Source organism: Abrus precatorius, unplaced genomic scaffold (assembly GCF_003935025.1).
Source record: "Abrus precatorius isolate BTA unplaced genomic scaffold, Abrus_2018 Scaffold8, whole genome shotgun sequence".
Taxonomy (NCBI): Eukaryota; Viridiplantae; Streptophyta; class Magnoliopsida; order Fabales; family Fabaceae; genus Abrus; species Abrus precatorius.
Window position 1 is genome coordinate 29,526,440 of NW_020874428.1, and position 23,352 is coordinate 29,549,791.

The following is a 23,352-nucleotide window of genomic DNA, read 5'->3' on the forward strand; positions in this document are numbered from 1 at the left end:
AAGACTAATATAGTGGCATTTTAAAAATTTGAAGGATTGTTTATTTAAAAACTATATTTAAAAAATGTAAAAACAGTGATATATAATATAAGAATATCTTTCCAAATGCAAGTGCGAAAAATCTTAGTTTTACTTTGCTTCCATTATGCTTAAGATCTTACCAATTTCGTCGGAAGTTATTTCACCTTCGCTCATTTCCCTTTGCTGATTATGATTTTGCTTTTTTGGTACAGAAAAAGTGAAAAACTACAGAATGCGATTTACTGCGTTCATATATTTAATAAAATGGGTATTCAATAAAGAACAAAAAGTGTAGCCGAAAGTCAAAACTGGGTTCCTTTTTCCCTTTTACCATAATGAAAGAACCTGTAGGGTAGCACTCTCACATATCATATCATTTTCCTGTTTTCCATCTTCCTCTTAGAACCTCATATCATTCTTCTCTAAATTATTACTCCCCATGGACCCATAGATTCTATTCACTCCAAAACTCTGAGCACAACGCAGTCCCAGTCTCTGTTCTTTTATTGGTATTCAGTTTTTTCCATACACTTACACGTGATTTAATATTAATTATTATCCGTAATCATTTAATTGGGTTGCTGGGGCATGGGTTCATGTGAAAGAACTTTATCTATTAAAAATATTGAAAATGTGTCAACAAAGGGTCTTTTTTTTATATGGAAAAAAATAAAAATTACTAAAATATGATATTAATTCACAAGAGAACTGCACGGTTATGCCATTGCCAACACAGATCGTAGGTAATTTTGAGCTATAATAAAAACGAAGATTAATTGTTACCATCAGTCATTGCAAAATTTGCAATATTGATTAAACTATATTAACACCTTTTTTTTTCTTAATTTCAAGGATAACTACAAATAAAGGTTCACCTGTTATGCGTTGTTTCCAAGAATAATTTCAGCTTTCAAAATCTCAGTCTTCACTTATGGGACCCGCCAAATATGGTTTGATAATTAATTATACTTTGAGTTGAAGTTGTCGTGATTGAATTTCAGCTAAAAATACTGTTGACTTGATTAAACACTTATATTATTTTAGTTCAGTATTTGATTTAAAAACTCATTTATTGATATTTTTATTTTTGAGAGGCAACAAATATTTGTATTGTCCACTGATTTATTTTTATAAGTTTGTTAACCTTTTTAAAGTTCTTTAAACGTATTATTTATTAAAAACTTTAAATTTTATTATTTTTTTGTTAAGCATTGTTTATTGGTCAAATAGTTCACTCGTGTTTTCTTTTTCCTATTAATCACCCATTTTCACCCCTCCATGGTCACGTAAGTAGTAAGCACCTTATATAATCACCACAAATATTTAACACTTTTCATAAAAGTAAAAATAAAAAATCATCTTAATTATAATACCTTATGAGCAACTACCAACCAAAGTTTATGTTCACTAAAATCCATCATCATTAAATTTGGTTAACAGTCAATGCTGATGCGAGTCTACCCACATTCATCCAACTCAACGATCCATTTACTCTCAAATTTTCTTCAATCCATCATCATTCAAGTAAAATTATTCTCTTAAGAGAGAATAATAACAAGTTCGTTTCATTTTTTTTTTCAAGAATTTTATTTTCTTTAAATAAAAACTTTTTTTTTTTGCTTTTTTTAAACTCTTTTTAAAAATAAAAATAAACATACTTTAAGTAAATTAATAAAAAGAGACCAAAGATGAAATTAAAGAAAACATACAATGTTTAACACACCAAGTAAACAAAATGTTAATGTTTTTAATGAAAAATGAATTTGCTTGAAACATATATAAAAACTAAATAATCAAATTAAAATTTTATAAAAGGTAGGACTAAAACAAAATAAATAAAAATATAAAAAATATTATGCATTTTTATCTAAATTTTTGTCTCTATTTTTTTATAATATTGTAATAGCAAGAGAGCAAGCTTAATTGAATCATAAAATCTGGTTAAAGAAAGAAAACCAAGTTTATTTATAAACAATGCTTTTACCGTGTTCTGAAGTAAAGTACTAAACACAATCTTCTCACAGTTATTATGACAATATATACAATAATACTTCTAAATAAAAGTAGGCTCTAACAGTATCGCTTGTCTCTTCCTATTATAAGATTATGAACATATTAATTTTAGATTATACAGCCTCACTTAAATAATTAAGATTAAAAGATTAATGATAATTACACAATCACCTGAAAAGTCATGTTATTTTTGTATTCATAACAATTTAAATAAAATATTATTTTTTATTATTATCATTTTCATGATAATAACAATTTTTATATAAATTATTATATATATATACAATATTAATATATTAAGTTTAATAATTTAAATAAAATGTCATTATACATAATTCTTTATTATGTATTTTTCAATACACAAAAACATAAACCGTAAAACTATATATTTATGATCCTAAACGAATCAACCTCGCAATTGTTTTATTGTACTATTATTAATAAAGATAGTGGATGGATATACTAGGTGTTAAAAAAAATGGTATTTGCCTACTCATAAAGAAATAACAATGCTGTAGTTATTTATATTATTTACTCAACAATGCTTATAATGATTTATAAATAAATTATTAAACATTTTCAAATGTACAAGTTATTTAGTGTTTTCTATTAACTAAATAATTTTAATAAAATATTTAAAACCATTCCTAAAAATAAAAAATTTTTGAGATTTAAATAAGATTTTAATCTTTTAAAATATTTTTATTTAATTTTTTACAACAATCTTTTAACTTATTTAACTATTTTACATAACATAAAAGTTTATTCAATATAATTTAATTGAAATATAACATAAATATGATATACTATTAAAAATTATATTTTTAATTAAATCTTAGATGAAAAAATAAATAAAAAAAAGTAATAACACACACATATATATATATATATATATTATGTCATTATTTAGATCAGTTCTATATTATATTATAAGAATTAAATTAAGTAAAACATAAATAAATACTGAAAGTAATAATATACTATTCGTGTAAAAATAATTTAAAAAATGAAATAAAAAATCTTCATATTTTTTAAGGTTGTAAAACCTTATTTGACCTAAATTAGCGCTAAAAACTTACCCGGTGTCCATTTCTGACATATAACGACTTGACACTTGCTTAACACAGCAAAGCACACCATCGTTTCTGCGCGTGATGATCAATAAACAGAAGTTAAAATATTAACCATATACTTTTTAAATAAATATTTAAAAAAAAAAATAAACAATTATAAAATTATATAAAATTGGTAGAGATTATTTAATTTTAATTTATAACTTTAACTTTGAATTTTAACTAATACAACTGAATTAAAGACTCAAAGAAATTGTCATTCATAATAATTCTGCCAACTTGAATAAAAATATTTTTTATAAAATATATTTGTGATATATATACATATATATTTTATTTTGATGGGCCTCCCCGTACGAGAACTCTTTCCTGCTGTGCGCGGCGGGAAGTAATAATTAAGGATGTGTGTACTTATAGCCTAAGAAGTAGGACCCACTTAAAAAGAGAAAAATATTCCGTCATGTAAATAATACATATTCAATTTTTTGTTGCTTATATCACCACTATTTTTTTTTTCAGAAATTTAAGGTACCTAATTAATGTTATTAGAATATTAGTTAAAATAAAAAATATTTATTGCATAAAAAAATATAAATAATATGAAAAAATATATTTTTAATGAAAAATATTATTCTTATATACTTTAAGTGAATCAAAATTCAGATTGCAAAAATCGTAAATAATTAATACTTACTCTAATATTTTTGTATAAGTAATAAATAATTATTTATTAAATATTAATACAAAATTATAAACCATTTTTGTATTCTATAAATATTTATAATATTAAACAATTAAATTAAATTCTTACGCATTAAATAAATAAATATAATTGATCAGTGTTTTACTGGTATAAAGCTAAAAATAAATTAAGGTATATAAAAGAGTTTAATTTTAATGTATTCTTAGTGAAAAAAAAAGAGTATACTATCAACCAAATAGGTTTTTATTTGGTAATGTACTTATGCTTATAAATTAAAGGTTTTATAAAATAATTATAAAACTTATTAATATTTTAAAATTTACTATCAAAATTTATCTATTAAAATAATTATTTCACTTGTTTATCATTGTTATTATTGTTTGAATTAAGAAAATAAATTTTAATTTATTTTGAAGGTATGTAATAAAATAAGAATGTTTTTATTTAAAATGTAAACATTTAATCTTATAAATGTATTTAATATTGTAATATTATATATATTATAAACTTTTATATTTATTTATTTATTTTATTATACACTAAAACAATAATTATTGATGACAATGAAGAGTTTTTTTAATAAAAAATATAATATTTAATATTATTAATGCATTAATTTTTGTAATATATTGTTATTTTTAATCTAATATTATTATATAAACATTTTTTATATATTATCAAGTTAATCATTAAAAAAATATTAACTTAAATTCTTATGATTGAATTTAAATAATCAGTAGTAGTAATTTTTTGTTAAAAAATATTTATTAGTTTTAATATAATATTTTTTTCAGTAAAAATTTACTTTTAAGTGTTTAAACCCTGACCACACTTTTAGTAAAGAAAATATAAAATCATTAATCAACATCTTTCGTTGTATTTAATATGGTTTAACATAAATTTAGATAAAAAAAAGTTTACACTTCCAATTTCATTAATAATACTCAAAAGTACAAAAAGAAAAGTTAATTTTTAAGATTGAAGTTAAGTAACTAAATATTTGTAATTAAAAATATAAAATGATTATTATATTTTAATTTTAAAATATTTGTATTAATTAAAAATTAAAGTTAAGAAAAATATTAAAAGAACACTGCTAATTTATTTTTTTAATAAAAAAATGGAGAGAGAATATAAATGATAAGAACAATGTTCAATTAATTGATGATGGGTTTGGTGAGTTGGAAAACATAGAGTCGGAATATAGGGTGTATGTCTTGATTGGAGTATGGACCAAATTAATTGGGAATGTGGTGTGAGCTCAACCTTCACTTCCCAGTTGGTTCTAAGTTCCATTCCATTTGCACAAACACATGTTCCCCAATTAATGACTACACCTTCAACTCATGCAATCAATTATGTAACCACCTTTCTCATTTTTCATTTCTTAAAACTTGTGGCCTCTTATTTCAGGACATTAATCGTTTTAATTATATAATCAATAGAGATTATCACAGTGAATTTAGCGGAGTCAACGAGAAATTAACTAAGAAGAGTTCAAAGGCAATGACACAATTTGAATATCATTAATTTCAATTTGGCTAGGTAATATAAAAAATGTTTGTTAGACTCTGAAGAATCTGACCTTGAATGTTAACTATAATTGAAAGAAAAACACTGAAGATAAAAGAAGTATCTTTTATTTTTATTTTGTCTTTACAGTTAACATTTTCTAAATATCAAACAACAATATCAAGCAATAATAACGCTACAAGCTTCTTTTTCTTTGTAATTTTTGTTAGTTTTCTAAACTTTTTTATTTCTGACAGGAATTTGTGCATTCACTTTGTCGAGTTAAACTCTCGAAATCCAAATGCATGTGAACAAATATTCATAACAGTGTGTGTCTGCTTGAAAAGTGTCATATGAAAAGCTCTTGCTGTCACCGGATTTTTGTTGTTGGACTTACTCAACATCGCAAGTTATCTTTCCTTTTGATTAAAGGGCTAAATATATCTTCTTTTATTTTTTCGATAGATGATTTGATTCGGTATCAAAAAGCTTTTGAACATGAACACATGATTAACCTCTGTTGATGAACCACCCTTAACACCATGAACATTGCACATGTTTTATATCTTGTCAACCCTTAACGTATTTTTGTATTGTTTGTTGTTTGTTAAAGCCGGGCCAAGCCATTACACAAGTAGAGCAGCCAGCACCACAGTAGGGTAGCAATTGACATCGTGAACTGGTGGGTTCAATTCAGAGGCTGGGTTTGAAGCAAAAAAGTCGAGAGAAAGACAAGAAGCTAGCTTTATTTTAAAACAAAGTTGAAGGTTCTCTGATTAGCTTTTCTGAAAAAACAAAACAACCTCTTTGTTTTTTCCTCATTAAAAAATTATTTTATTGTTTAGGTGTTCTCTAAATTTGTATTTGAATTGACTTTTCCTTGTAAAGAAAAAAATAAAAATAAATATAGTTAATAAATTAATTTAAATATGTTGATATTTTTTAAATATTATTACTCAATTGTATGTTGTCATACTAGTAAAAATTGTTAATTTATGTAATAATCAATATAAAAAATTATATCAATAATGTATACTTAAAAATTATCAAAATTAAACTTATTTTTTAAATTATCTAAATTAAAATTTATACACTTTTTAAAATCACATGATTTACAAATTAACAGTAAGTAGTACAATATATTTATAATTTAAATTAATATTAAATTTTTTGAAAGTCTAAATTTATACACTGCTGTTACATTTGCCCTTTGCCCTGGGACAATCATAATTCTAGAAATGATTTGAGTTAACCTGGTTCAAAAAATATAAATGTTTAAATAAATTATTAAATCTACAAATATTATAATTATAATAACCATTGCGCTGTAAGGTGTTTCTGAACATCCTACTCTGAGAACAGCATTCACTCAGGATTACACGTCCACATTTTAACTTGGAAATAAAATAAATAATAGATAATTACCATCCTACCCTCGACGATAATGATACAAATAAAAAAATAATAGCAACACCTAATAAAAACCAGTGAAGCCCAGCGATAGGTAATAGCTGCCTAGCAAAAATATGTCTCTAGGATAAGTTTCAAAAGAGAAGGGCCCACCTGATGGCATATGTGGTTTCATTGTGGTCAAAACTAAGAGGGGCCAATAAAAGTAGGGAAAAGTACTGCTAAACTGCACCAAACATGAACCCCTGCATCTTCCATGATTAACTTCCCGCTGTCTCTCCTCTACTGCATGCATTCACACATCAAATGCTATCTCTTCACCTAAATTACCTCTTTCTGCCTAATTTTGACTTTCAACCAATTAAAAAGAAAAATGTTTAATGTTACTTAACCATTGTATTTTAATTTTGGAATACCAGAGTCTATTTGTAAATTGCAGTTTGCGCATGATGTATTATTAACAATGAGTATGCAAAAAGTTGCTTTAGATACATCATTTAATTAAACTTTTAAATAATAATTTATGTAATTAATTTAAACTTGAGATAATCTTTTGAAAAAATTAAAAAAATATTCTTATAAGTTATTTATAAAATTTTTTAAACATCCAACAATTATGTTAATAAAAACACTTTTATATTGATTATTTTTGGTGCACATGGTAAACAGTGATATTTTTGAATTTTTGAAAATGCTAACGAAGATTAACCAAAAAAGAGAAAGCTAACGAAGTTGACAAAGTTGATTTTTTTTTCCTGTAGACAGGCATATATTGTCACGCATGACAAAACTTTCAAATTTATCAATTGAATTAATTTTTAGATCAATATAATCATGATCTTTAAATGTGCCGGGCCCTGTTTCTCAGGTTAAATAAATAAAAACAGAAAATGTGTGGGAATGGAGTAAGCAATAAAAAAAATTGGGAGAGAGGGGCATTGTTTTGTTAGGTTTATGTAACTCGGGGCCGCGTGCATAGACCCAAACAGTGTATAAGTGGGTGCATTTTTCATGTGACTGGGTGAGAAGAATGGAAATAAAGCAAACCTTGTAGGCAAACAAAGTATTGGATCCCGAGTAGAGTGTAGAGTGTAGAGAGTAGAGAGTAGATACCCCACATTAAATGCTTCCTCAGCCTCAGGCAGCAGCACTCGTCTGTAGTGCAAGTTGGCGTAAGCAAGCCAAACACTCACGTCTTCTCTTCTTATATATCTAACGGAACACGCTATAACAGTGAGTGAATCATAAGATAAGCCCACATGCACGGAAACGGATCCCCTCCTGTTACATGACTAAATGAGGGGATCCTGATCCCACATGCACCTTACCATTCACCCACACTTCCATCACCCAACTCTACTATCCATGGTAACTATGTGTGTGTGTGTGTGGAACCCCCATCAATCAGATCACTCATAACTCATGATGGATGGATGGATGGATGGGATAACCCCATCATATCATGATGGGAGTGGGTCCCACTCCTTGGTCATGTACTCTCTCTGCCTGTGAGGTGAAAAGACTAAATGCCGAAACTGGTGGGGGCCAAGTGTCAACGCCGTTAGATTTTCAAAATAAAAAGTAGTTAACTTGTCTCTGTCATCACCATCTACGGCTGTATATTACGCTTCCGGATAATATACACACAGGACACAGCCATTGCTCCTCTGTCCTCTACCTTCCTCCGCCTTGTTCTCTGACACTCCACTCTATATACTCTTTTCATCCTTCATTGCATTCCCTATATACTACTCAGCCACCCTAAACATCATTAGCTATAACTTCAATTATACTACATCATTACGTCACTCACTCTCCTTTTACACCACCTAGCTGATGTCGTGAAAGAAATATTCCAGCTACCAAATAACAGAAGAATATGTGATGATACGACAAAACAGAGGTGCAGAGGAGTAAGTATCATACACATTATCTCTGATAAATATTCCAAGTTTTAATTTTTAAAGTCCCGTGACTTTTAATTTTAATTAAAAACAGCACAAAATCACTCCAATTAATACTATTACTCCCCAATGATACAACCTCAATTGGGTACAGTCAAGAGATTGCCATTTGCTGCAAAATATTAAATAATTCAAATTGTGGGAAGGGGATGATGTGCGACAGGGCATGGCCCATTCACCCCACTATGTATAATCACAATAGGTTAGAAAAATGGTTGGTGGGTCCGACCCCCAATGGCTGATTGCCTAACACACTGTATGATGCACCGCACCACACAAACATCCATGAGAGAAAATCTTACCGTAGCGATATCTCAGGTGTCAATGCCTACAGATGACAGGAGATTAAATATTTATATTAAAATAAATAAATAACCACGACTTGGTGAGAGAAATGAATGAGCAAGAGATAGAGAATTATGGTCACATCCAATTCTTCATATCCTTTTTTCTTGTCAAATTTTTATTCCTGTTTCCAACATATAGACATTATCATAATAATACTACCCAAAAACTTATGATAATAATATATTATAAAATCTATAAACTAGTCCCTATGGTGAATTTAACTTAGGATGGGAAGAAAAATTGAAAAGCATACTACAATTAAGAACTGATTTGCAACAGTGACGGCAGCATCCATTTGCAGGTTTGTTCACATAACATTGCAGCTTGAAGTATTTTCGTCACTGAAAAAGTGGGTGTATGGATCTGGAGGAGGATAGGGGTAAGGAGGATACATATAATTGACAGCAGGGGGTGGGCGGGCGTACATCATTGGCTGGAATCTATCATTTGCCATGGCGCGTTGTTGGTTCATCATAGCTGCCATGTACTGTTGTTGCTGCTGTTGTTGGTGGTAAGGGTTTCCAGGCATCGCATCCTGTCCTGCACCTTGGAAGTACCCACCACCGCCACCACCATTCACAGAGGCAGCCGGGAGGCCTTGAACCGCGGGGACGTTAGACATTCCCATTTGATTTATGTTAGGCATGGGGCCCACATTTCCCCCAGACATCACATGGGGACCACCCATGTTTTGGAATCCATTGTTCATCATCATAGCTTTCACACCACCCCCATCCATTGGGACACATTTTTTACCCCCATTGTTGTTGTTGTTCCCTCCATTGTTACCGTTTTTGTTTCCTCCTCCTCCTGCACCATTTTTAACCTCTGGTATGCCACTTCCATTTTTATTTTTGTTACCTCCACCATGATTCTGATTAATTCCAACACCTCCACCATTCTTTCCTCCATTTCCACCAACCATGCCATGCACTTGAACGGGAATAGGTCCACCGGGTTTCTTTCCGTTTCCTCCACCGCCATTATTGCCACCCTTCTGAGCATTCATCATAGCATTCAGCATCATTTGTGCGCCATTCCCAGTGGGGGGTTGTTTCATTTTATTCGGAGCAAGTTCCTCCATTTCATCATCCAACTCGTCGTCAAAGTCTTCATCATCATCCTCAAAGTCGTCCAAATCGTCGTCAGTGAAGTCGTCATCATCCTCGGGCATATCAAACTTAACGGCTTTGGCATTGGGGTTCTGAGTGGGTACCTTCAGGTCCTTGAATTGAGGCAGGTTCAGATCTTGCAACCCTTTCATCTGCTGAAGTTGCTGAAGCTGCTGTTGAAGCCTTTGCTGCTGTTGGAGCTGCAGCTGTTGCTGAGGATTCGGTCCTTGTTGACCGCCCTTGGGTTGGTTATTTACACCCTTCTGATTTTGACCTTTGTTGTTGTGGTGGTGGTTTCCCCCACCTTTGTCAATTTGCATGTTCTTAAACTGGTTGGCAAGGTTGTTCTGGTTATTATTGTTGTTGGGTTTGGGTGCACCACCCCATAGCTGTGCATGTTTCCCTGATTTTTGAAGCTTCTTGATGAGAACGTTGGGGTCCACATTCCCTGAAACCGTCACCTTCCCTTGATCCGCATCTATCTCCGTCGTGAACACCCCTGTAATTAATCAACCCAACACATCATTCACAACTTCACATTTTGTTTTCTCCGTCCGACAACAGATTAAAAGCACCGACTTTTTGTTCTTACAAAAAATAAAAAAAACAAATGCGAATCAGAAATTTTATATAGGACAAATAACAATGGCTATGTACCGTCAATTTTCTGCAAGATTTTCTTCACTTTGTGCTTGCAACCGTCACAGTGTATGTTCACTTTAAGAACACATTTCTGCATGCACAAGCAATCCCTTAATCCCAAACAGAACAGAGAGAAGTTTCGCAGTGAACAATAAAAAAAAAAAAACAGGGACAGGACTCGTGACTTTATCTGAAATGTTCAAAACAAAGCACAGCTATTAAGAAGTAAACAGTGAGGACTAATTACCTGTATCTTCAAGAATTCTTCTTTACTCATGTCTCACTGCTCCACCAATGGAATACAAGGGGGAAACTTGTGACAATGAAGGAAAAATAGAGAAAGGGCGAGATAGATCTAAGCAAGAGAGAATAAGAGACAGAAAGGAAATGGTTTTGTGAGTCTCTGAGGAGGAGAGTCGCAGAGAGAGGGTGGCTAAGAAGTGAGAGAGAGAGAGAAAGAGAGAGAGTGAAGGGTAGTGAATGGGAGAAGGAGAGAAGAGAGAATGGTGCTCCAAGAGAGAGTTGGATCTTTGTTTGGTGCCTTTATTTATTGGTATTTTTGCGAGGAAAGGCCATCTCATCTATACCTACGGAGGAGACTCTGTAACTGTAATTGCAAAGGAGTAATAACCGAGGCCATGTGGGAAGTGTGGCTTCCCTGAGAATCTACCTTTAACCCCACTTGGGTTTTGATTTTCTCTCTCTTGCCTTGGCTTAAAGACTCTGAGGTGGGGATGCTCAAAATATCATAAATGGCTGTAGGAAAGAGGAGAGAGAATATGTGACTATATCTCACGAGAGATTTGTTTTTTTTAAATGCATCTCCCACTAATAATTATCACCAAATATGAACTAGCTTTGTCAGAATTTTTAACTTCAATTGGGTTCATAAGATTAATTTAATGACATTTCTTTGGGAGGTGGCTGACTTGTAAATTATCTTTTCTATAACTGCTTTATGGTACATTTACCCTGCTCCTACCATCACTCACTTAATTTACTTCTCTACTTCAGCGTTTCCAAAAAGTTTACCTGAATCTACCTGCAAGATTGCAGCCTCGGGAATTTTTAATACAATAATTTTGACTTATATTTTGGCTTTTTAAATTTTTTAGTAAAGTAATTGCGTGTTTATTTTAATGTGTTTTTTTAAAAATAACTATCTTTTAATAATCTTTGATAATTTTTTATTTAATTATATTTTTAAAATATAAACATGCATTAACTAATATATTCCGGTCAACAAATTTATTCAGCATTTATTACTACTGTTTTTACAAGTGCATGGAAATTTGCTTTTAAACACCCTGGTTTAGTCAATACAAAATAAAATATAAATTAGATAAAAAAATATTTATTGATTCAATTATATATTACATCTATCTATTGTTGGGTGAATTCCATTATTTCATTAGCCTAACAAAAATTTATTTCACTTTAGGCATACAATGAAAATGCATTATAGAAATTTGGTGGGGGAGATGCTCATCTTATCTGAAACAGTGTCATTCTCATTTAATTGTAATATTAGTAAAAGGCACTGTTTAGTAGTTAAGATAAATATTAATAAATTACTCATTAATAAATGTTATGATGAACATTATTTTATAGAAATATTTATAATTACTTCCACGAGTAAATAAATAATGTGTGTATTTTTTTAGTAAAATATTAAATATATGAACACTTAATATAATAGTGTATTTAAGAGAGGGCACATAGATTATTACAAAATGAATAAATAAATAATAATAATTGTGAGTAAAATTATTCAATCAATTAAAATCTTTTGCTGGCTTTAATTTAGTTTGACTTTAGTCTATTAATAAATTCGTTGCCCACAATCATTAAAAGTTTGCCTGCAGTTTCTTAATTAGGAGAGCTGACACAGTTTATCACCAAAATAATAACAGTCACTAAAATTATATAATCAATTAAAAACATTGATGCACGAGAATTGAACAGAATAAAAATAGAAAAAATTAACAGAGAGAAAAAAAAAACATTTGTTGCTTTTAGTTTGAAATCAATATATAATCAATCCATTGACCAGAAGTACGTAATTTGAGTCCAGTCCACTCTACCATAAGACTTTTAAATGATTACATTAATTTTTAAAATAAAAAATTGATTTTCTAAGAATTCACTATTTTATCAAATAATATAGAATATTTTTATGTTATTATTACATTTTAATTAAAAATTTATATTTTAGTACATAATCAATGTAAAATTATATACTATTAGTTAATTAAAATATATCATGAATATAATTTAATATAGTAATTTATGATTAAACAATAGTGTAAAGGTATATTTAAAGAATATATTTTTTATAAAAATATTTAATTTTATTTTGTTTAATCAATATTTTTCATCCTAAGTACACTAGTTACATTTATTTTCTTTCAGAACAGTATATATCCATTAATAGTTTATTGTAACTATCCTATGAAAATTCTGTAGGAATGAACATATATCATATACTTTTACATAATTTTGTTGGTAAAGAAAATATGAATATTAAATACTGGAATTATGAGTGAAATACTGGGGTATACAAGAATCCCGATTCACGCTGTTGCTTGTAAGGATTTGACACTTCTAAAATACATCATATACAATTGTTTGTACTGATTAACGTCATTATCAAACACAAGTAAACACTTGTACTCAATTCCCTTTGAAATAACATTAAATACTTAGGTCATGGTAGTTCCGCATTTACTAACATCATTATCCAACAGTAGACAATTTTTTCTACCATCCAATAACTTCGTTTCTGTCTATACTCTAGGCTTCAACTTGTTCTTCTATTCTTATTCCCAAGTCTAGGGCCTCAATTAAGTTTTTCTCTTTTGTCTTTACCTTCAGAAACCTATTAATTTTATCAATAAGGCTGAATAGTGCTTTAAATACGCAATTATGTTTTGGTAGACATGTAGTTTGATATTTAAAAATTCTCTCTGTTAACTTAATTATCCAAAATAAACAGAATTAAACACACTTGATTTTATTACGAGTAAGTGCATTGCGCCTTGTATTAAGCATTTAAATGGTTTATGTGCCAAAAGATAAAGGATTAAATGTTGGAACATGGAATTGTCCCTTGTTGATGCTTACTTATTAACAAACAGATTCCGTGTAAAAAAAGAGATTTTCTATGTTTTATCTGAAGGGTGGCCTCACCCTAATGGAAGACAGTTATGTATGTTATTCCAGAAGGAGAAAAAACAAATACACATAACAATGTTATAATTATTCTTCGGTAGTAAAGGTAAAAACCGCCGCATATAGAATACTGTGGGACTAGCAGAAATTATGGGTCTTTTTCCTTTGTTTTGGTGCCAAACTTGTGTGAAATGAAAACGGAGTTGCAACTGGTCACGTTTTATGGGCTTTCAAAAAGTAAATAGACATATAGGTCATGTTTGCAACTAAAAATAAAGCTAGGCTGATTAAATCATGCATGCCCTACTTTAACAGCAAATTAGGTGAAAGAAAGCAACCAAAAAACTAGCTAGCCCTCTGGATACTGATGAATCACGTTCCAGGTTTCTTGTTTTTTTCTTCATTTTGTCCTTGAATTTCTCCTAGCAAATTATTGTTGTCATTCTTAAAAGCCTAAATTGTGATCAAGTCCTTGTGACTCTCTCCCTTTTATTTCCCCTTTATCTCTTTGAACATGTCACTTTACCCGTCAAAGAGTATTTGAACGGTATTGACAAAGGAAATATAGCAAATTGGTTTCCTTGCCATTGGTACCAAGAAAGAGACATCAGCATCATTATTATTATTTTTAATTATAACAAGGCATGGGCCCTTTTTTTTTTACGAGTCTTGGTTGTGCATAACTAGTTTATCAAGTCTCTTATATTTCTTTTTATCTAGACTACCATTTTTATTTAATTTTAATTATAGACGATCTTATTTGAATCAGTTAGGATGTTATGACTGATAAAACTTTTTATTCCAGAATTTAACATTGTTCATTTACTATAATTTGAACTTGAAATTAAAAGTGAAGTTGAAATTATTTTTTGTCAGTTAATTTATGTGTTTAATATATGAAGCTTTTTTTAAGTGAGTATTTGGTCTAGTTTATTTTTAAAAAAATAATTACTTATTTAAAAAATAATAATTTCTCTAAAAAGAATAGCCTTTCCAACCATGCATTAAACATCAATTCTCCCGGTTTGCCTTGAAGCAAAAGAGCTTAATATCTTCTCACTGGTTATGGTGGATGTCTTGTGGACATTTTCTGACCTCAAAGACCACCAAATCCAACCCACCCGGAAAAAAAAAAAAGAAGAGAAAAAGAACTTTGGTATATATGATTATGACGGGCACAGCTATGATATCATAAATTTTATACAAGTGAAGGAATGATGGGTAATTTTTTGAGAGTTTAATAGGGGTATCTATATTTGGAAAATGATTTTTACGGATTCTGTCACCAATGGTTCCATTGGGGAATGACTTGGGCAGCCATGCAAAGGCATTACTATTTATGTTGAAGGCTTCACATGATCAACCACATGGTCTTTGGACAGTGATTGATAAGAGAGAATATGAATTTGCACACTGAGAGGAGGGAGTATTTATTGAGCCTCACCTAGAAGAGTACAATTTCAGTTGCAGTTGCATCTCACACATGGCCTCTTTTTCTATAGCTTTAGATTTTAGTATGGTATAGGAAATTAATAATGAAGTGTAGGTGTTGAGTAAGTTTTGACCACAAGGGAAAATTTTGATGCTTGTACTATCAACCCTTTGTTCTACTTACTTGGAAGTTGGAAGAGATCATGCACACACTTTAATTATTACCATCATTCCAAACAGTTAGACATAACAAGAAAGCAAATGCTAAATGGTAGCCAGCAGTTGAAGGACAGATGAATATCTAGATTTCTCCGTTTTCCTTGGTCTGTATATTCAGGCATTTTGTGAGGCCTTGGACCAGTTAACTTTCTAGTTCTTTCATCGTAAAAAGATACCAAAATATATTGGGTCGGTGTCGTGAAATTGTAGGGAAGTTTTGATGAACTTTGGATGGTTCGGTGGTACCTTACTGTTTGATGGATTTTTTAACTTTTCTCTTTTGCTGGACCATAACTCTGAAAAGGTCAATAACGTGTGTATGTTAAGTGTTAGTCACCCGGGCTTGTCTCCAGTGAGAACTAATGGCATGTACTAGGAGACCATGTGTTTCACAAAGAAAAAGCTTTTCCGTTTAACTATAATATCCAAGGCACTCTCATCTTGCCTCAAGTAAAAGTTATTCTCTGAAAGAAAAATAAAATGAAGATGGATGAATATGATCTATAGACTATTTTAATTTCTGTGGCTTGGCCCAAATGGCTTCTTTATCATCGGGTATAAATACATTTTTTTAATATGGAATAAAATGAGTGGCAATTATAAATCACCTTAACTAAGGTAGAGAAGTGTACTGCAAGAAAGGCCATTTACCACGCCAATAGTGAGTATTGCGGGCACGGAATATCATCGTGATTCATGATGCCCACAACCATAAGTTTCTTCAAAATCCCATTTCTTCAGTTATCATTTTCTAAACTGAAGGTTACGTCGGTAGGAATTTTGAAACAAAAGATTTTTTGGTCAGAAACTACAGCTTCTTCCATTAGCCGATTTAACACTTGAATGAAAGAATTATGATTATTAAAGCTATAACGTCTATCTAGTTGGGTTATGATCCTCTGCAGTTGAAATAGGCGATCTCTAGAGTACACAATTTTACTATATTCAAAAATTAAATTTATAAGCTCATTAAATATTATGAACCATCTGATTTATAGACACTTTGCAGTTTCTATTGTACCTGCACGATATCTCTGCTTATACTAGTTATATGTAATGCAATTTTTTGACATGAAGTTGAGTCCAATCTCAATCTGAAGAATAAAACAATTTTTTTCTTTTGATCTGACTCCCTCGTTATCAATTTTCCATCTCAACAATCACGGCCTAAAATCTGTAGCTCAGAAGGTTTTTTGCATCAAAATCTGTTACCCTCTTATCCTCTTAACGACAGATTCCCGTTTATCTCTTTAGGAATCCATGTAAAGTATGAAAAATAAGCAATTGGCTTATTCATATTACTTAACTATAATACCGTGTAATGTATATGATCAGGGGTCAAAGGCCAGTCATGCGGCTGAAATGAGATGCAGATGCATGAAAGGATGAAATTGTTAATGTTTGAACGATCTTGAGGAATACATATTCGTTGCAAATTGGAACGGTAAAAGCCAAAATGGAAAACACATTTCAAATAAAATAAAGAGAAAACAGAAGGGCTTGTTACATCTGTTTTGCTTTTGCTTCTTAATTTGTTCAAAAGTTGACATCTGAAAACCTCTCCAAGCTTCCAAGATCTGATTTTGTGCCTACATAAAAGGTACTTTGTATGGCAAGATTAGCCGTTTCTGGTTAGTGAAAAGAACAAAAATAATTTAACACATAGCAACTTCTTCTTTTTTTCCTTTTATACTCCCAACGCCACTCACTCTTGAGACAAACTGTCTGTTTTAGCAAAAGGCATTTAATATATGAAATTTTAAATTTTTAAATCCCCCCATGTGAAGATCATAAAGGAAGTGCAAGAATGTTCAACACTAGCTTTTTATGATTAAATTAAACCTTTCTTAATTTTCAAACATTATTCATTAGGGGAACCTTCACCCTCAAGATACATAAAGGAGGATCCACCTACCAAACAAGGCCTACAAATGATCCTCTCTTAAGTATCACTCACAGAAAAATTAAGAAAATAATCATCAGTACAATACTGATGACACTATAGAAATATTTAATTACAGTACAGCTAAAATCACATATGATTTAATTTTCCTTTGATCATATCACATATGAACTATAAACAGATTATTGACTGCAATTTACAAAAAGAAAATCAAGATACCACGCAATTCAGCTTTACATCAGGCAAAAACATGTCACTGATTGCCATTGTTTATCTTGATCTCTATAAGTTCTTCAATTGGTTGACGGCATATAGGGCATTTATTTGATTGAAGCTGCAAATTTTTGGCACAGTCACTGCACATATACTGGAAAATACAACAGATGTAATCTGAGAATAATAAAATAGAAAAATAAATAGAAAGCAGCAAAACACACATATACACACTACTGAACAATTATTCTAGTCCTGCTAACCAGGAAGAAACGAAGCACTAGGCACCAATATCTCCCCTGGTATATTCTAGTGCTGACAAATAACATTGTGTTGTACAATTTTAAATAAGACATAAATGATTAAATAACAATTAGAGAGATCAAAACTTTGAAACCCAATTGAAGGTGGGAATGCAGGAAAGGAAGAAAAGAAATATTAAGGTAATATAAGGATCACCAAGCAAACCATTGTAGTCTTTTAGAAATATGAATGATAACCTTGCTTTTCTATAAGCAAAACCTTTTCAGATACAGAGTAATGGTAAGATTGTGTGCATGAATCATCAAATTAGGACCTTAAGATGATGTATTTATTCCTTGAAACTGAGTATCAACTCCACATATAAGTAGGCTTGACAAGAGAGTAACCATACCATATGTCGGCAAGGTAAGACAGCAGTGTCTTTGGGTTCGGTCATGCATATTACACACTCCTTCCCAGGATCACTATTGTCAAAACCTGCGGCTGTTGAACTTTCTATTCCATATAGCTCTCTCAGCTCGTACCGAACATCATCAATCCACAGAATCTGCCTAACTACTTTTACCTGGAAAGGAATACCATTGTTTGTATCTAAGACAGCTTGAGTTATTTGCATATGAGGGGATGCATTTTCATCTGTCAAAGGAGTTCTCAAACTTGTTTCTGCACATATTACAAGGGGAAATACATCTTCTCCATATGAGGGCCTAGAAAGATCATCCAACTCAAAGAAACCTAGGTCAATGCCTGTTCCTGAAGGCTGACAAAATTTCTGGCCAGCTCCTTGTTGAAAGGGGAATGTGATTGGCTCAAACACATCAGGATATAGCGGAATAAACCTACATTTTTCTTCTTCTTTGGCGAAGTAGAAGATCGCAATGCTGCCCATTTCAAATGAAAGAGTATAAAACTTAAGCAAACAAAAAATGTTCCATTATATACATTTGATATTCATTCAATCTTCAAACATTCTATTTTGAGAGCAATCAATTCAAAACACAACCAATCAATCAATCAAATTGATTTCTAGTCTAACCCAAAATTCATGGTTTCCAGCAGTTCTTTCATTGGCATGTGGATTTGTCAGGGTAAGTCAGCCAATGCAATATAGTTTTTGATACTTTCAAATGAAACTTCTCATAATCAGAGCAAACAGTTGTATATGTAATTGTGAAAATTGCTGTACTGGGTGACATACATAATGATGCATATGTAAGTTAATTGCCGATGAACTAATTTCACACATTCATATAAGAAATTCTATATCAGCAGCAGGTTGTATCTAAACAAAGTACACATTATTCATGATAGAAAATTAAACTAGTGTGGTAAGTAGATATTATTTTTAAGGGAATGTTAAAAGCATAAGGACGTAAGACTATTCTATTCTAACTACACTCTCAGTTGGGAATAACGTTAACAGATCCCAGAAAAATACATTGTGGGAAATACCTGCCATTATAGAGGGCATCGAAAACAAAGGAAATTAAGTGGTGATGAGGGTTGTGAGGATCGATGTGGAGGCGCAGAGTGTGCTTATGCAAGTTGACATTGTTCCTTATCTTCTTGGCCGTTTGATTGTGAACATAGGGTGGCGGTGAAGGATGATTTGAAGAAGAAGGGCCCACATAGCTGGTGGTGGAAGAAGAATTAAAAAAGTAACCTTGCGGCGGTGGCAAAAATGGTGGGGGAGAGTAATAGAAAGGGGGTGGTGGGAAATGCTCAAACTCAAAGTAAGTATTTCTTCTTCGGTTAGCATTACTCCATGAAACTCCCATTTCACCTCAAAACCAACAGCCAAAAACTGCTGTTTTCAGTAAGTGTTTGTTCAATGTTTCTTAGGAATTGCCGTTGCCTTTGGTATTATTCACATTTTTCATTCCTCCAACAATCACCATTTTTTTTATTACTTTACTTTCCCTTCACTTCTTTTCTTCCATATTATTAAACAAGTCCACCACTCCATATTAATAGCTCAACAAATAATAACTTAATATTTAACCGTGTGTATGTTGGCCTTCTGTCATCAGTATATGTTGTGTTATTAAATAATTTTTTTAACTATAATTAATAAATGAATTTGAGTTCCTTTGTTTAGTGCTATGGTAGGCAATGGTTAAGTGGCCTTTCGATATAATGTTTTTGTTTTTCGACTAAGCCGGCCTCAGGTCATATTCTTTTTGTGGTTGCGACCATTAAATTTTTTAAATGACATGCTCTTCACTATTTTATTTTCGGAATTTTTTCAAGAAACCGACTTAAATCTGTTTGACACTTTATATAGTAAAATAATATCACCAAGAAATATATAGTCCATGTTTGTTACTAATAAATATTTAAATTTATTTGTTACTAATGTATAGTTCATATCATGATTATATGTACCTTTTCATTAAAACAAAAAATAAGTTTCTTCATAGATTGTACAATACCAGTGTATATTGACAGCTAAATTTTGCATAATGGTAAATATGTTGAAGTACAAAACTCATCATTTTTTGTATAATGTTAAGCATCAGACCATTAAGCGATCATGCAATCATAAATAGGTGACGTATTTATTATTCAAATTATATAATTTGTTATGAATGATTAATATTAGGATGAACTGTTGTTTTAGTGTGTCTAAGTTTATTCATTCTTCGTAGCTTTATAAGCTACTCTCAACACATTTGATGGTGGAAGCGATGAAGAGAAGCAAGAGGACTGAAATCTGAAATGCATTTGTCTAGTGATTGAGCAGAAGGTCCTTCGACGTGTGTCTCTTGATGCATGCTTTTTGTGAACTCTAGATCCTATTTCAATTTCGATTAATCCAATTAAATGGGTTTGTTTTAATAATTGCAATTTTTGGTGATCATACAAGGATGGAAGGGTGATCACAAAACCAGTGAGTGTTGTCATATCTTATTTACATGCCAAAAATAACAAACTCAAATTTTATTATAATATAGATAAATCATTTTTTGGGCTGGTTATTAATACATAACTGCCTGCAAAACAGGAAAAAGAACTACATTATAATATAGATCACATCAAGTGTGAGCACGAAAAAATTCATTCTTATGTTGTTAACAAACTAATTAAAGACATGATCATGGACCATTGTAGCACACAACATGGGAAAAATTGTGACAAACAAACTTTACTTTAGAAGTAAGGTTGGAGTAAAGTTGAAATTCAGCAGAAATCAGGCCTTGTTCTCTTACGAACCGATATGGAGCCTCTCTGATGATCCCAAAAGATTCTGATCTCAGAAGAATCCCTGAGATCCTCAAGGCTAATGTACTGCTGCTTACCCATCCTTAAGGAATGACAACCTGTGTCATGAATCCAAATATAAGGGTGGCAAGTTTCATCATAGTAATACAATAAGCTCTTCAAGTTCCCACCACTCCTAGCAGGCATATATGCCTTATATATGCTTTTACATTTCAGTCTTTTAGAAGATCCTGCCTTCAATGTGTGAATCTTCTTCAGTATTGATCCCACCCTTATTTGCAGCTCCACTGGCCTATCACTGAGGTTCCATATCCTTGTCCCTTGACCCGATCCTTGCGTGTGATCACGACAGCTATCAAAGCAGCCACCAAAAGATACAAGGCTACAACCTTGCACTTTCCCCATGAGGGACTTCAACTGCTTCTTGTTCTTGATCATAAGCTTTCAAGCAATATATGCTGTTGTGTTTTAGAAACTTTATTGTATATACAAGCTTTTTTGTGATAAAGGTTAGTTCTTTTGAGAGTCAAGGTCTGATGGTATGGAACAGAACTTGTGGCACAATGACAGAATATTGTTAGCCCTTTCATCAAGGAATTGGTAGGGTCCCTTAAACCCCAAGATTCAGCAACAAGAGGTAAAGTTTATTACTGGCAGACACAATTATATAAAATTGCTAGACAAAAGCTTTTCCTTTGTTTCTTTGGGAACGAAAAAGATGCTGTTGGCAACAGTACTAGGCATTCAAAGGTTCATGATGGGGTCTCATATGATGTTGCCTCATCTTTATCACCAGGGCCGGTTGCTTTTGATTTAATCCAAGTTGAATAAATAACATTCCCCACAACAACAAATGTTCTCCTTTTCTCTTCGGAATGCATTTAGCTCTTGACTATTTTTTATCATGCTGAGATAATGTACCTGGTAACGAGTATGACCTGAGGCTGTTAGTTGGAACAAGACATTGACATCGTAGTTAGTGTTGGTCGCTGCCAGTCATATTTTGTCAGACTTTGTACAAAAATATAATATTGCAAAGCTAATAATCATTTGTCTACACAATTTATTTAGTTATTTTGCTTCATAAATGTACAGTAAACAAGAAGCACCATCAAAGCCTTTTCTCCTCGATGAAATCGGCTACTTAAATAATATTATAACACTACGATAAATTATGTCTATGAACAAATTATTGACACCTAAGTCATTTTTAATTGTTTTGTTTATAGTTTTTCTTGATCTTCCTTTTTCTCTCACAACTGAACTACCATTCATATGATTTACTCGGATTATTAGGACTTTTATTGGTCTTCTCAACATATAGATATAAAGTAATATTTAAAGAAAAAATTTAGAAAGTTGAATATTCATAATACAACAACAATCAAGTTTTATTTCACTCAGCTGAATACTAAAAAATAATAGTAATAATATTTTATTTTTCTTTATTTTATGAGATATAACCGTAAAAATACTAATATTTACTAAATTAAAATATTACAAACATAGAATGTTAGAGGTATAAAACCATGGAAAGTGTGAAAGTTAGAGAAACATTTAGTGAGAATATCAATCCATAAATTGGTATATTGCACCCATTAAAATTTATCCTTGGAAAGGAGGGCTACACGCCAACAAAGAAAGATGTCCCAAAGAATGACTCATGCAATTTGTAGACGAATCACAACCCCCATCATAGACCACAATCAAGGAGAAATATGAGGACAGATCATGACCTACAACGCAAACACTGCTTTTACAGAAAGAAGTCAATGACAAGGGGCACTTGAACTTGACAAGCCACTAGAATGCTACCAATGAGAAGGTGACAAACTCAGATGAACAAACGCCATAGCATTTTGGATACTAGCAAGGCGATTTTTTGCCTCCACACCACATTACAGTAGAAACGCTGTGCCACCTAAACATGGCTCGGGGACATCACGATCTAAACTCCAACACAGCAGGGATATTTCAATGATCATAAGCTAAATATAAAATCATTTATTGCCCTCATAACTCCCTAAGTAAATATGCTTACTTAAGTGTCAAGAGTCCTTGCAAGTATACTACCCCCTGTCATCGTAAAAGCATCCCAACAATAGCAATATTGATAGGAGTGGTTCGAGTC

General features: G+C 31.4%; 3 protein-coding genes across 4 annotated transcripts; all 3 read right to left on the bottom strand.

The window, feature by feature from the left end:
* Positions 1-9,170: 9,170 nt before the first annotated feature.
* Positions 9,171-11,318, bottom strand: LOC113846926 (heavy metal-associated isoprenylated plant protein 33). The gene is made up of 3 exons (XM_027475687.1): positions 11,046-11,318; positions 10,814-10,889; positions 9,171-10,655 (listed from the first exon to the last, which is right to left on the bottom strand). The coding sequence occupies exons 1-3, from the start codon at positions 11,073-11,075 to the stop codon at positions 9,352-9,354; spliced, it is 1,410 nt and encodes a 469-aa protein (XP_027331488.1). The 5' UTR covers positions 11,076-11,318; the 3' UTR covers positions 9,171-9,351.
* Positions 11,319-16,979: 5,661 nt separating this feature from the next.
* Positions 16,980-19,914, bottom strand: LOC113847264 (probable E3 ubiquitin-protein ligase LUL4). Of its 2 annotated transcripts, XM_027476253.1 has the most exons (4): positions 19,452-19,914; positions 18,391-18,880; positions 17,742-17,889; positions 16,980-17,208 (listed from the first exon to the last, which is right to left on the bottom strand). In XM_027476253.1, exons 1-3 carry the CDS (start codon positions 19,775-19,777, stop codon positions 17,776-17,778), a joined length of 930 nt encoding a protein of 309 aa, XP_027332054.1. In that variant the 5' UTR covers positions 19,778-19,914; the 3' UTR covers positions 16,980-17,208; positions 17,742-17,775. The 2 variants fall into 2 exon arrangements, with proteins under 2 accessions (XP_027332054.1, XP_027332053.1); XM_027476252.1 differs by having other exon boundaries at positions 16,980-17,889.
* Positions 19,915-21,179: 1,265 nt separating this feature from the next.
* On the bottom strand, positions 21,180-21,641 carry LOC113847265. Its single transcript, XM_027476254.1, has one exon. It carries the CDS (start codon positions 21,624-21,626, stop codon positions 21,180-21,182), a length of 447 nt encoding a protein of 148 aa, XP_027332055.1. The 5' UTR covers positions 21,627-21,641.
* Positions 21,642-23,352: the final 1,711 nt, after the last annotated feature.

Bases quoted from the DNA above. Each gene is read 5' to 3' on its own strand.
- LOC113846926 (XM_027475687.1), bottom strand. From the start codon at position 11,075: ATGAGTAAAGAAGAATTCTTGAAGATACAG. The intron at 10,890-11,045 runs GTAATTAGTCCT...TTGTGCATGCAG, and splicing joins AAGAATTCTTGAAGATACAG to AAATGTGTTCTTAAAGTGAA. The intron at 10,656-10,813 runs GTACATAGCCAT...GATTAATTACAG, and splicing joins AATCTTGCAGAAAATTGACG to GGGTGTTCACGACGGAGATA.
- LOC113847264 (XM_027476253.1), bottom strand. From the start codon at position 19,777: ATGGGAGTTTCATGGAGTAATGCTAACCGAAGAAGAAATACTTACTTT. The intron at 18,881-19,451 runs GTATTTCCCACA...TGAAATGGGCAG, and splicing joins GATGCCCTCTATAATGGCAG to CATTGCGATCTTCTACTTCG. The intron at 17,890-18,390 runs GTATGGTTACTC...TGTATTTTCCAG, and splicing joins TCTTACCTTGCCGACATATG to TATATGTGCAGTGACTGTGC.
- LOC113847265 (XM_027476254.1), bottom strand. From the start codon at position 21,626: ATGGGGAAAGTGCAAGGTTGTAGCCTTGTATCTTTTGGTGGCTGCTTT.